Below are 13,536 nucleotides of genomic sequence, written 5' to 3' on the forward strand. Positions count from 1 at the left end.
TAAAAGTTGTAAATCCCTCCTTTCCCTAGAATACATACAAGAGTAGAAAATTACTGTGAAACACAAACACATTAGGTATCCCTGTGTCTACTGAATATAGGGTATCTATTAACCCCTTCCCGACGGAACAGGAGCACTGCAGATCCCCTATATTCAGCCAGCCTGAATTCCAAGTGGGGGGAAAAACCCAGTCCTCAAGCTCAGGGAAGGGGCAGACAGACAACCAAAACACCCCCTCCCCTTCCCCAGCACCCAGCAATTACTGCACCCAAAAACGCCGACCATTTTCATTTTTGAAATTTTCCAGTAGCTGCTGCATTTCCCCCCCTCGGCTTATACTCAAGTCAATAAGTTTTCCCAGTTTTTTGTGGTAAAATTAGGGGCCTCGGCTTATATTCGGGTCGGCTTATACTCGAGTATATACGGTAATTATATTGCCTTCCACCAGGTAGAGATGGTACTGCCTCTAGCTGCCCATTTGTTACAATGCTGAGAACAGCGAAGGAGAAATCTACAAAGTAAGATGGTATCTGATCAGAGCAGACAGGAGGTTGAACTGCAGGGATATGAGTGCAATACACACAGAAAAAGTGCAAAGGTGCTCTGAGAGTAAGGCTGGGGCCCCACATTGCGAAAACCTAGCTTTTTTTGTTGCAGATTTTGTTGCGTTTTTTTGAGCCAAAGCCAAGAATGGCTACATACGGAATGGAATATATATAGGAAGCTCTTATATTTCTCCCTTCTGCTCAATCCACTTCTGGCTTTGGTTCAAAAAACTGCAACAAAAAAAAGCTGCGTTTCCGCAATGTGGGGCCCCAGCCTAAATGTGTTTTCGTCGAAGGCTCAGCTTGCCTAACGTAATGCACAAAATGGGGTCTGATATTCAGTTTGAAGCCATGTGGATGCTTTCTAAAGCAAATAAAGTGCTAAACAAAAATACAAAAATCACCACCCAACCCTTCTGTCCCCCGCCAGTCTTTGTTTACAAGCTGCCAGCGATGGCGTGGCGTTCCTTACCGCTGTCGCCGAGTTTGTAAACAACGGCCGGCAGGGGACTGCGGAAGCATCTGCTCGCATCTATATCTCATTATCCTCCTTCTTGCCGTTCCTGACATTATTTGGGCAGAAGATTTTGCAAACTTTTATGGCCTCTTTTTGCCCAGTGCTTGAAGTCAATGAACATTGTAGATCGTACTCGAGACATCTGAAATCTTTTCTTCTGTTATTTTGCAGCACAGTCAATGCTTGTTCCGAGCTAGTCCTGTTATTGTCAAACCAGCGATGATGAGATTTTATTTTTCATCAGAAATTGACGATGGCACCAATTTTAATAACTCCAGACCGTGACTCATACAAAAATTTCAGTTCCAAGCTACTAACTGGCAAAATATATCACAAAAACATATCAGTGTTGTTTGTCTGAGATGAGAATGTACAAAACATGAAATGCGTCGGGGTTGTTGTTTGGGAGATAATTGCCTAAACTTGGAGTCCGGGTGACCTTTATCTTTTTGCACTTAGTGGCATCAGGACCACTTGTCTTGTTCTGCGTAGAGCCCACTCGTATCGATCTTCCTTCCTGTACATTATAGACAGTACAGCAGGTCGTGTGCTTTATGGCAGCTGCAATGAATGGAAGTCAATACACAGAGACATGTCGTAGATTATCACAGTCTCCGAGATGTGATGGAATACAGCCCTCCATGCCCCCCTGGAGACCCAGGATCAACACAAGCCTTGTCTGTGTGTGGTGTTGCTATCCTGCCTTATCTAGGCCTTTAGCAGTATAATAGAGCTTTCATTAAAGAGATTTCTGAAGGGTAAAAAAGTTTATAAAATTTTACAAAATAGGTTGAAAATTGAAAAAAACAATAATCACCTTGCTGGTTCCCTCTCGTTCCGTTTTAACACTTCCGAAATACTCCCCTGGTCTCATTGGTACAAGAGTGGCAGGGATTTTTATCTGACAAAATTTTTTATGTCCTTCATCTAATGGTAATGAGGTCACTCTGCCCCTTCTGCCCCAGTTTACACAGCAAAGCTGACAGGTGACCTGCTGGACTTGACAACCCTTTTTACGTCCTCCTCCTCTAATTGTAATGAGGTCACTCTGCCCCAGTTTACACAGCAAAGCTGACAGGTGACCTGCTGGACTTGACAACCCTTTTTACACCCTCATCCTCTAATGATAATGAGATGACTCTGCCCATTCTTCCCCAGTTTACACAGCAAAGCTGACAGGTGACCTGCTGGACTTGACAATCCTTTTTACGCCCTCATCCTCTAATGGTAATGAGATCACTCTGCCCATTCTGCCCCAGTTTACATAGCAAAGCTGACAGGTGACCTGCTGGACTTGACAATCCTTTTTACGCCCTCATCCTCTAATGGTAATGAGATCACTCTGCCCATTCTGCCCCAGTTTACATAGCAAAGCTGACAGGTGACCTGCTGAACTTGACAATCCTTTTTATGCCCTCATCCTCTAATGATAATGAGATGACTCTGCTCATTCTGCCCCAGTATACACAGCAAAGCTAACAAGTGACTTGCTTATCTCGATAACCTTTTACCTCCATCGTCCCACACCTGTTGTAACTCCAAGGTACTTATTACACTGTGCAATGGCCGGGCCATACTATTGTAGCTCAGCTCCCATTCACTTGAGTCAAGCCAATTTCCAGGAAAACAAGGAAAGGAGCGGGGCCCTAAAAGGGGGCAGGTAGCTTCATGGAGCAATTGAGTTGAATCATTCACACTTTGGGCAAAGATACAGAGTGAGGTCACTAACCCCACCCCTGAGGAATCACCTCTGTCTTATCAGTTGCCACTACTGACACCTGCAAAAAGAGAGAGAATTTAGGGCTTACTCTGGTTAATAGATGAGGATTCTAAATGTAAGACCCCCTGATTTAAAGGAGTTGTCCATGATTTCTTTATCTTTATCCTATGGGTCAGCTGCTTGGGTGTCTCTGATCTGTGTACTGTATAGTGGATTTTGCCAGTAGCAAGTTCTGAGCCCTCCTATATAGCAGCTGGGTGCTGGTGCTGTACCTGAAGTCAATGGGAGCACAACTGCAGTAATGGCGCCAAGCGACCATATAGGGCATGGAGCTATCTTCTTCCGGCTCTGTGCACTGTATAGTACAAAGAATGCACCCCTAAAGAGCTGATCAATGCAAGGTCTGGCTGTCGACTCAACCCTCCCCCCTCCTTCCCCATGATCAGATAGTTTTGGCCTGTCCGGAGGATAGGCTATAAACAAGAACACGATGGACAACCCCATTACATTGGAATTTTCTAATGGATTTTGAGACAATGGAGTTTCTGTAATTCTCTGCACATCTTATTCCTAGGAAATTTTCAGCAAGGAGTTTGTCTTTCACCTGCACCTCTGACTGTGCGCTCCGGGTTACTGATAAGCTCCAAGACCTTGGCAATGAATCCTCCGCCTCGCAATTAATCAGAAACCTCCCCCACACTGCACTTGTTTTTAGGATGGCGTCTATTTTATATTTATATCCCTATTGACTGGATGAGACACTGGTCATGAATCTATGGAAGGAAAAAACGTCACTGCCCATCTGATGTAGCAGAGTTGACTCTTGTCCACAGGACTGGTGCAGGCAAACACTGCAGTATACAGTAGGATACATGTAAGTATAAGTGTATATGTATTTTATTTGCCGTCCCTTGTTGACAATACATATAATATTTTAATACAAGACATCCCCTTTACAGAAACCCAAATTCTTGTCCCAATCCTTCCATAGGATTATGGAATTTCCAAACCCCCGACCATCACTTTTTTATCCTGCTTATACTCAGTCCTTCAGAGTTCTTCTTCTTCTGGATCATCACAAGGCTAGATTAGTTTATGGATGATGGGTTACCATGATTGGAAGCCAGGTTTTATTTGGGCTCGTGTACTGTCTTGGACTGGCTATATACATTATCATCCTCTGGTATTCACTCTTTAAACTTATACAGGTATCTTGTCTTCACTGCAAGAAACCACCATAACGCTACCTCTAGCTAGTGTCAGACTGGTCCTCCAGAGTACCAGAAGATCCTCCAGTGGGCCCTGCTCTGTTGTAATAGTTCAACAAATTGCACAGAACATGAAGACTATCTACTATGGTCTATTTTGTAGGAGTTGTTTGAGAGTGCCCCTAGAATATTTTTTTCTGCCTCTCAGAGTAGTCTCTACATAGTAACAGGTAACCTAGGCTGGTTGAGAAACACCGATGCATGGCACTAAAGGGACAGACAAAAGACAAGGTCAAAGGACAGGCCGAGGTCAGGGCAGGCAGAGTGTGTTCAGCACGGTGATGAGGTACCAGGTCGGGGCAGGCAGTGTGTGTTCAGGTTAGGCACAAGGTCAGGGCAGGAAGAGTACAATCAGCACAGTAGTCAGGCACGATGTCAGGGAGAGCAGATTGTATTCAGTATGGCACAGTGGTTAGGGCAGACAGAGCGTGTTAAGCATGGTGGTCAGGCACCAGGTCAGGGAAGGCAGAGTACAATCAGCACAGTAGTCAGGCACGATGTCGGGGAGAGCAGATTGTATTCAGTATGGCACAGTGGTTAGGGCAGACAGAGCGTGTTAAGCATGGTGGTCAGGCACCAGGTCAGGGAAGGCAGAGTACAATCAGCACAGTAGTCAGGCACGATGTCAGGGAGAGCAGATTGTATTCAGTATGGCACAGTGGTTAGGGCAGACAGAGCGTGTTAAGCATGGTGGTCAGGCACCAGGTCAGGGAAGGCAGAGTACAATCAGCACAGTAGTCAGGCACGATGTCAGGGAGAGCAGATTGTGTTCAGTATGGCACAGTGGTTAGGGCAGACAGAGCGTGGTCAGGCATCAGGTCAGGGAAGGCAGAGTACATTCAGCACAGTAGTCAGGCAGCGAGTCAGGGAAGTGGCATGGGTTCAGAGTTGGTATACAGGCATGGGTCAGGACAGGTGGCACAGAGTTAGGTACAGGACACTGATCCAAAATCAGTAAAGCGGTGCAGAGCCAAGTCTTCTGGTCACCAACCAACTTAGAAGTTAAGGCAGATACTTCTCTGTAAGATATATAACTGTGCGGCACGTCTCCCATATCCATGTCCTAGCGTTATAAGCTTTGCGTCTATCTGCAGACTTCTCTCAATCGCCCGTACAAGGCCATCTGCTTTATTATGTTTTTACTTTTTTAGTGTTTTTTTTTATTATGCCACCGGTAACGATGCCGAGGCTGCGCGGGTCATTGTGCGGCTAAGCTAACACCGATAGACCTACTGAAAATAAAGGTGATGAGATTTATTATGTTGTTATTCTTGGGCCATTAGCAAATACTATTTATTGTGTTATTGCCAAAGACGACCAAAATTTACAGATCTCATAATCCAGCGATGAGATTTTCCCTGGCTTGTTATTGCTTCGCTGACTTTATCACCTTCTTGTCCCAATTCACTTTTCTTTAATTCAATTATTATTTGTCTGAAAATCTGGAGGCTGACATCTCCTCGGCTGCGTTGTGTTGTATCGTTTATCACACGTGGTCATTATTTTGCCATATTGGATGGGGGCAAATGTGAAAGTCCACTGAACGCCATTGTGCGGTTTTATTTTTTTCTAGATAAATTGATCATTATAGGCTTGTAATTGTCATCTCGTTATAGCAGTCTATCTGCATAGACATAGTTGCAAGATAACATCCTGACTGCCTCCACCACTAGGGGTAGCTCAGGATCCTACTGATAATGGATTTATATTTGTAGCTCCATCTAGTTCTAGCCAGAATTTTTCTGGATGTCTGTGATCTGAAAAGTGGTAGAGGATAGTAGTAGACAGTGCAGCAGGATGTGTGTGCTTTATGACTGTTGCAATGAATGGGAGTCAGTGGACAGAGAAGAGTCTCCCAAAGACCTTTGAGTGACAGAGGGGCTGTATATATAGCATCAATATCCTGCCTTATCTATAGAGCTGTCAGTAACTCCACTTATAATGATGATGAGATGATTCTGCTCAATGTCACAGGTTGTACAGTAGAGCTGACAAATGGGCTGCATACAGAGCATCATCTGTAAGTATACTGTATATACCCTCCTGCCTAATCTAGGCCTCCACCAATTTCAGTAGCGCTGCCAGTAATCCCCCCTATAATGATAGGACTCTGCTCATATGTCCCAGTCTATGCAACAAAGCTGATATTGGAGCTGCATTCAGAGCCTTAACTGTCTGTATAGTATTACTATCCTGCCTTATACAGGATAGTAATAGGTCTTGCAGTACAAAAGATCTATCAATAACCCCCCATAATGAAAATTACATGACTCTGCTCATATGCCCCAGTCTATACAGCAAAGCTGACATTTGAGCTGCATCCAGAGCCTTAACTGTGTGTATAGTATTACTATTCTGCCTTATCTAGGGGCTCCTGCAGTACAAAAGATCTATCTGTAAACCCCCCCCCCTATAATGAAAGTGAAATGACTCTGCTCATATGCCCCAGTCTATACAGCAAAGCTGATATTGGAGCTGCATCCAGAGCCTTAATTGTGTGTATATTAACTACCCTGCCTTATCTATTTGCCATGATGTCCCTACCATATTACTGATAATGAGATGACTCTGCTAAACATGTCCTAATCTATACAAAAAAGCTGACAAGGGAGTTGCCCAAAAAGGAAATGTCAACCTATTGTGTAAAAGCTGGCATTCAATATAATCTAATAATACAATAAAATTATATGCCATTTTTTTGTACATCCTTTTTTCGTTAGTATTTTCCATATCTCTGGCACCCCTGCAGTGAGTTCCCTAGGATGGATTATTTCCACCACACGGTCAGGTCAATAATAAGACTTTTCAGCACTTTGTGTTATTTCAGACGCATTTTCTTGTAGTTCTTGGTAAAGTTTTGAAGTTTTCTTATTTCTCTTTTATGTTTTTAATTAATTGCAACATAATTTCAAAAAAATCAATCTGAGAGGAATGTGGAGACCTCTGGATGCGTGAGATGTGAGGGGTGCGGAGAGGACTCAATCAGTCAGACGTGAGCCCCAGGCGCAAAGAGTGGGAGGAAAACCCTAAAACAGATCATTTCCATATGGCCGGGGCTTGTGTGGGTTTTATCTGATTTCTAGCAAGTTTGGGAATGTTGAACTATTGAGACTCACAACAGTAAAAGTTCATCAACTAAACTAAATTTGGATTCTAATGAAGTTGTCAAATTCTTAGTAGGGAGCCAATGTGGTGTTTCTGCTAAAGATACAAAATGGTGGACATGAACACAATATCTGCCTGTGCTCCGGATGTGAGGATATTACTTGACCTGGATGCTGCAATGTACCGTATTTTTCGGAGGTTTTAGAGGAGGAAAATAGGGCAAAAAAATTTTGAAGCAAAAACTGGTAAAATATTTAATATATAGGAGTTGTAGTTTTGCAACAGCTGCAAGGCCACATTGACAGGTGACCCTGCAGCTGTACGGGGATGCATAGAGCGTTTTTTTTGCGGGGCCAGCTGTAATTTTTAGTTATACCATTTTGGGGGATATCTATTGCTTAGATCACCTTGTATTGAAAAAAAAACAGGAGGTGATTTAGAACTTTTATTTATTTCATATTTTTAAAGCTTTTTTTTTTTTTTTTTTTTTTTTACTATTTTATCCCCCCCCCCCCCCCCCCCCCCGGGGCTTGAACCTGCGGTCACTTGATCGCAAGTCCCATAGACGGCAATACAACTGTATTGCCGTCTATGGGACATTCTGTCTATTAGTATTACGGCTGGTCATAGACCCAGCCGCAATACTAATATAGCCGTGACAGGCCGGGGAGCCTCATTAGGCTCCCGGCTGTCACCCGAACAGGTCGGCTCCTGCGATATCGCCGCGCAGGAGCCGGCCTGCAACTCTACAGGTACGGGGCCGGTGGGGACCGGCCCCGGGGGAGAAGGGTCACGGATACTGACCCGGCATCCGCTGTACTAGAGAGGCGGATGCCGGGGAGGGATAGACACCGGGGCCTGAGACATCGCTACGATCCTCTGCCCTGCATGAAGCCCTGCCCTGCAGGGCAGAGGAGCGCAGCGATGTCTCAGGCCCCGGCACCTGTAATGGCGTCTATCACTTGCCGGCTTCCGCCTCTCTATTACAGCGGATGCCAGGCGCCACCTTCAGACTATAAGATGCACCCTTCTTTTCCCCAAAAATACGGTATATCAAATAATACAGGAATTAGAACGGACTTGAGTAAAAATCTCATCTCATCTCCTATAAAAACATATATGTCTTGTAAGCCGATGACTGGTCAGGTAATGGAGGGGGTGTACATGTCACCCAGACTACTAAGGTGAGTGAGATGAGAAACCTCCAGGAATGTTTGTTCTCAGCAGACAACTTTCGTCTGCTGAGCATTTATGTCATATGCATTTTGGTAAATGCTCAGTACTGGGCTGGATTTTTAGGAATGGCAGGTAGGATTGGTAGTGGGACCTGTCATTCCACCCCCCTCCAGTCCAGACTTTGGGGATGTTCCAGCAGTGACTCAGCTGCAGAGAGTCTCCTCGTCCAGGAGGCTTAAGAAGCCAGCTCCAGCAGCAACACTTTGGCAGAGTTTGGCTGGAGAGCTGACAGAGAGGTCATATATTTGGAGCTGTGTCCTGAATGATTCTACTGGCTGTTGCCTTACATTATATATCACATACCTCACATTACATATCACACACCTCACATTACATATCACATACCTCACATTACATATCACATACCTCACATTACATATCACATACCTTACATTACATATCACATACCTCACATTACATATCACATACCTCACATTACATATCACATACCTCACATTACATATCACATACCTTACATTACATATCACACACCTCACATTACATATCACATACCTCACATTACATATCACACGCCTCACATTACATATCACATACCTCACATTACATATCACATACCTCACATTACATATCACATACCTCACATTACATATCACACACCTCACATTACATATCACATACCTCACATTACATATCACATACCTCACATTACATATCACATACCTTACATTACATATCACATACCTTACATTACTTATTACATATCACATACCTCACATTGCATATCACACACCTCATATTACAGATCACACACCTCACATTACATATCACATACCTTACATTACATATCACATACCTCATATTACATATCACATACCTCACATTACATATCACATACCTCACATTACATATCACATACCTTACATTACATATTACATATCACATACCTCACATTACATATCACATACCTCATATTACATATCACATACCTCACATTACATATCACATACCTCACATTACATATCACATACCTTACATTACATATTACATACCTTACATTACATATTACATATCACATACCTCACATTACATATCACATACCTCACATTACATATCACATACCTCACATTACATATCACATACCTTACATTACATATCACATACCTCATATTACATATCACATACCTCACATTACATATCACATACCTCACATTACATATCACATACCTTACATTACATATCACATACCTTACATTACATATTACATATCACATACCTCACATTGCATATCACACACCTCATATTACAGATCACACACCTCATATTACAGATCACACACCTCACATTACATATCACATACCTTATATTAAATATCACATACCTCACATTACATATCACATACCTTATATTACATATCACATACCTTACATTATATATCACACTTCTCACATTACATATCACACACCTCACATTACAGATCACACACCTCACATTACATATCACATAACTTACATTATATATCTCATACCTTACATTATATATAACACACCTCACATTACATATCACATACCTCACATTACATATCACATACCTCACATTACATATCACATACCTCACATTACATAGCATACATGATATATTGTATAGATTACATATTATACAGGCTTATATCCTTATGTATATGCAGTTTCTCCTGTTTTCTGGAGGATGTTACTTCTGGTTTCCTAGCTTGTTGTCTTCTCTCAGTGCCTGCCATTTGCTATGTCACGTGTTGTATGTGTTATACATGTTATATGTGTTATTCATGACTTCTTTATGCTACACTGACTTTGTTCATCTTTTCTACTCGAGCAGTAAGAAATAATATGAGAATCCTCCGAGCACAAGTGATGGATGATACAGGCAATTCACATACATAATGGGCCCATTCTGGGGAAATGATGGGGATGTATCTGTTACATGAGTGCATCCATAAAAAGGGGGGAAACTGCTCCCATCATAGAGCTCCCAAAACCATAACCTGTGGGGCTTTAGACAGCTGAAAAGGACAAGGAGGAGCTCTGTGACTTAGCTCACAGAGCATTGTCTACACTGGACACATCAGAAGCAGCTGCACAAATCTCCCTGCTAGTTTGTTACAATGTATCAGTCTGCAGTCCAGGCTGTTGAGCTCACAGAGTATTGTCTACACTGGATACAATGTATCAGTGTGGAGTCCAGGCTGTTGAGCTCACAGAGTATTGTCTACACTGGATACAATGTATCAGTGTGGTGTCCAAGCTGTTGAGCTTACAGAGCATTGTCTAGACTGGATACAATATATCAGCTGAGAGCCGAACTCGCTATATACAGGATTACTGCCACATCAGGATCTGAAATTGGGCTTTCTCTCTGTCAGGTACCGGTGGTATTATCAGACTATGCCCCAGCACAATCCTCTATAAAAGTCTTTATGGTTTTCTGTCACTTCTCACTTCCCAGCATTAAACCTCTTGCTTATAAACTTCATAAAATCTTCTGTGTCATAAACAGGAGGTTTACGGCAGGCGGAGGATGTGCCGGCGCTTGCGACTCTTCTTGTCTTCTGTTCTTGGAAATTCCCAGAAGATCAATAATGTAACTTGTGCGCCGTCTATAAAGTGTCACCTTATTATATTATCAGTTACTCATCTGTATCAGTACTGAAATAGTTAAATATGGGCACATCAAGCCACAGACGTCTCTGCTCTGGAAAGTTAATATCACCACAGTCACGTTTTTTTCTACATAGATGAATGTCTTAGATTATTCCATTTATATGAACAGACTACAATGCAGGAAATTCTGCCATAAGACTGGCCACTAGGGGGAGCAGTATGAATACAGCCAAGTGCAACTCCCTAAAACTCTGTCTCTGTTTTCTCCCCCTAGTGGCAACTATGTGCTGCATAAACGTATGGAACCGCAAAATGTACTAAGAAATATAAAATTTTTATTATTCCTTCTTTTTTTTCAGTCTCTTCTTTCTCTTCAAGAAATCTTCCCAGCAGTACAAGCCGCCGAAACTGCAGTCAGCAGAAACCCGCAGTTTGTTGAGGCCTGGCAGACCTTGGGACGGGCACAGCTGGGACTGGGAGAAATAGGAATGGTGAGTCCGTGAGTCACAACCCTCTAACACAGCAAAGGGAGAGGTTGCTGCTTTAAATAAGTGCAGAGACTGCTGTAACCAAGGGATTGACTTCTTAAGTTAGTGCAGAGACTGCTGTAATCAAAGGACTGCTGCTTAAATCAGTGCAGAGACTGCTGTAATCAAAGGACTGACTGCTTAAATCAGTGCAGAGACTGCTGTAATCAAAGGACTGACTGCTTAAATCAGTGCAGAGACTGCTGTAATCAAAGGACTGCTGCTTAAATCAGTGCAGAGGCTGCTGTGATCAAAGGACTGCTGCTTATATCAGTGCAGAGACTGCTGTAATCAAAGGACTGACTGCTTATATCAGTGCAGAGACTGCTGTAATCAAAGGACTGACTGCTTAAATCAGTGCAGAGACTGCTGTAATCAAAGGAGTGACTGCTTAAATCAGTGCAGAGACTGCTGTAATCAAAGGACTGCTGCTTAAATCAATGCAGAGACTGCTGTAATCAAAGGACTGCTGCTTAAATCAGTGCAGAGACTGCTGTAATCAAAGGACTGACTGCTTAAATCAGTGCAGAGACTGCTGTAATCAAAGGACTGCTGCACAAATCTGTGCAGAGACTGCTGTAACCAAGGGATTGACTGCTTAAGTTAGTGCAGAGACTGCTGTAATCAAAGGACTGACTGCTTATATTAGTGCAGAGACTGCTGTAATCAAAGGACTGCTGCTTAAATCAGTGCAGAGACTGCTGTAATCAAAGGACTGCTTATATTAGTGCAGAGACTGCTGTAATCAAAGGACTGACTGCTTATATTAGTGCAGAGACTGCTGTAATCAAAGGACTGCTGCTTAAATCAGTGCAGAGACTGCTGTAATCAAAGGACTGCTTATATTAGTGCAGAGACTGCTGTAATCAAAGGACTGCTGCTTAAATCAGTGCAGAGACTGCTGTAATCAAAGGACTGCTGCTTAAATCAGTGCAGAGACTGCTGTAATCAAAGGACTGCTGCTTAAGTTAGTGCAGAGACTGCTGTAATCAAAGGCCTGACTGCTTATATCAGTGCAGAGACTGCTGTAATCAAAGGACTGACTGCTTAAATCAGTGCAGAGACTGCTGTAATCAAAGGACTGACTGCTTATATCAGTGCAGGGACTGCTGTTATCAAGGGTCATTGTACCAGCGTAGAGATGATTTTGTTTCCCCTCGAGCCTTCACGGCCCTGGTTGTATCTCCTAGTACTAGTATACGACAGGTGCGATGTCCGTAGTCACCTTCATTGTCCAAGACTTTGTTAAATGATAAATGATCCGTTTTGCGCAGTGTGAATTGTGTTATAATGGCTGGCTGTGTTTCCGTCCCTTTCATGGCTCGTAGAGCGGCCTGTCAGAACTTAATGTATACTCCATGCCCGCCGCCTCTTCTGCCAAGCCGAATATCTCACATTGACTCTCCCCGAGCGCAGTAATTGCCTTCACGATCTTTGTATATTTAGCAATTTATAGAAGGTTTATATGGAAAAAAACACAACTCCGCTGGCTGAGAGATGAAAGGGCGTCCTAACCCCTTCAGTTAGATGGCTCATGTGGGTTCTCAGGGTTGCGATGTTCAAGGGGCAAATGTAGCTGTACCAGACCCTCTGCAACATGTCACGTGATGACGTCATCATCAGATCACATGTACTCCACCCCGGAGTCGGGATGACACACGAGAACACAGATACAGATCTCACGTACTAAAGAGAGACCCAATCTGTTCTCAGGATCCTTTCAGTATGTGAGTCTGGGGTCTAAATGGGGTTTGTAATGGGGTCTGGGGTTGAAAAGGGTTTGTAGGGAGATCTATAGTCTGAAGAATGTTTTTAAGGGGGTCTGAACATGGTTTATAGTGGGGTCGGGGGACTGAAGAGTTTATTTAAGGGGTCTTGGCATCTAAACTGGATTTGCGGGGGGTCTATAGTCTTTTTTTTAGGGAGATCTATAATCTGAAGAAGATTTGTGAGGGAGTCTGGGGTCTGAACATGGTTTGTATCGGGGGTCGGGAGTGTAAAGAGGGTTTGTAGTGGTGTCTGCA

General features: G+C 43.2%; 1 protein-coding gene across 1 annotated transcript in view; it reads left to right on the forward strand.

Annotated features, from left to right (window-relative positions):
* Window positions 1-13,536, forward strand: part of TTC33 (tetratricopeptide repeat domain 33) — a 125,921-nt gene that overhangs the window by 91,630 nt on the left and 20,755 nt on the right. Inside the window, exon 4 of the mRNA XM_075267477.1 lies at window positions 11,345-11,476. Coding sequence (XP_075123578.1) covers window positions 11,345-11,476 — 132 coding nt within the window. The remainder of the gene's footprint in view (window positions 1-11,344; window positions 11,477-13,536) is intronic.

Source organism: Leptodactylus fuscus, chromosome 1 (genome assembly GCF_031893055.1).
Source record: "Leptodactylus fuscus isolate aLepFus1 chromosome 1, aLepFus1.hap2, whole genome shotgun sequence".
Lineage (NCBI taxonomy): Eukaryota > Metazoa > Chordata > Amphibia > Anura > Leptodactylidae > Leptodactylus > Leptodactylus fuscus.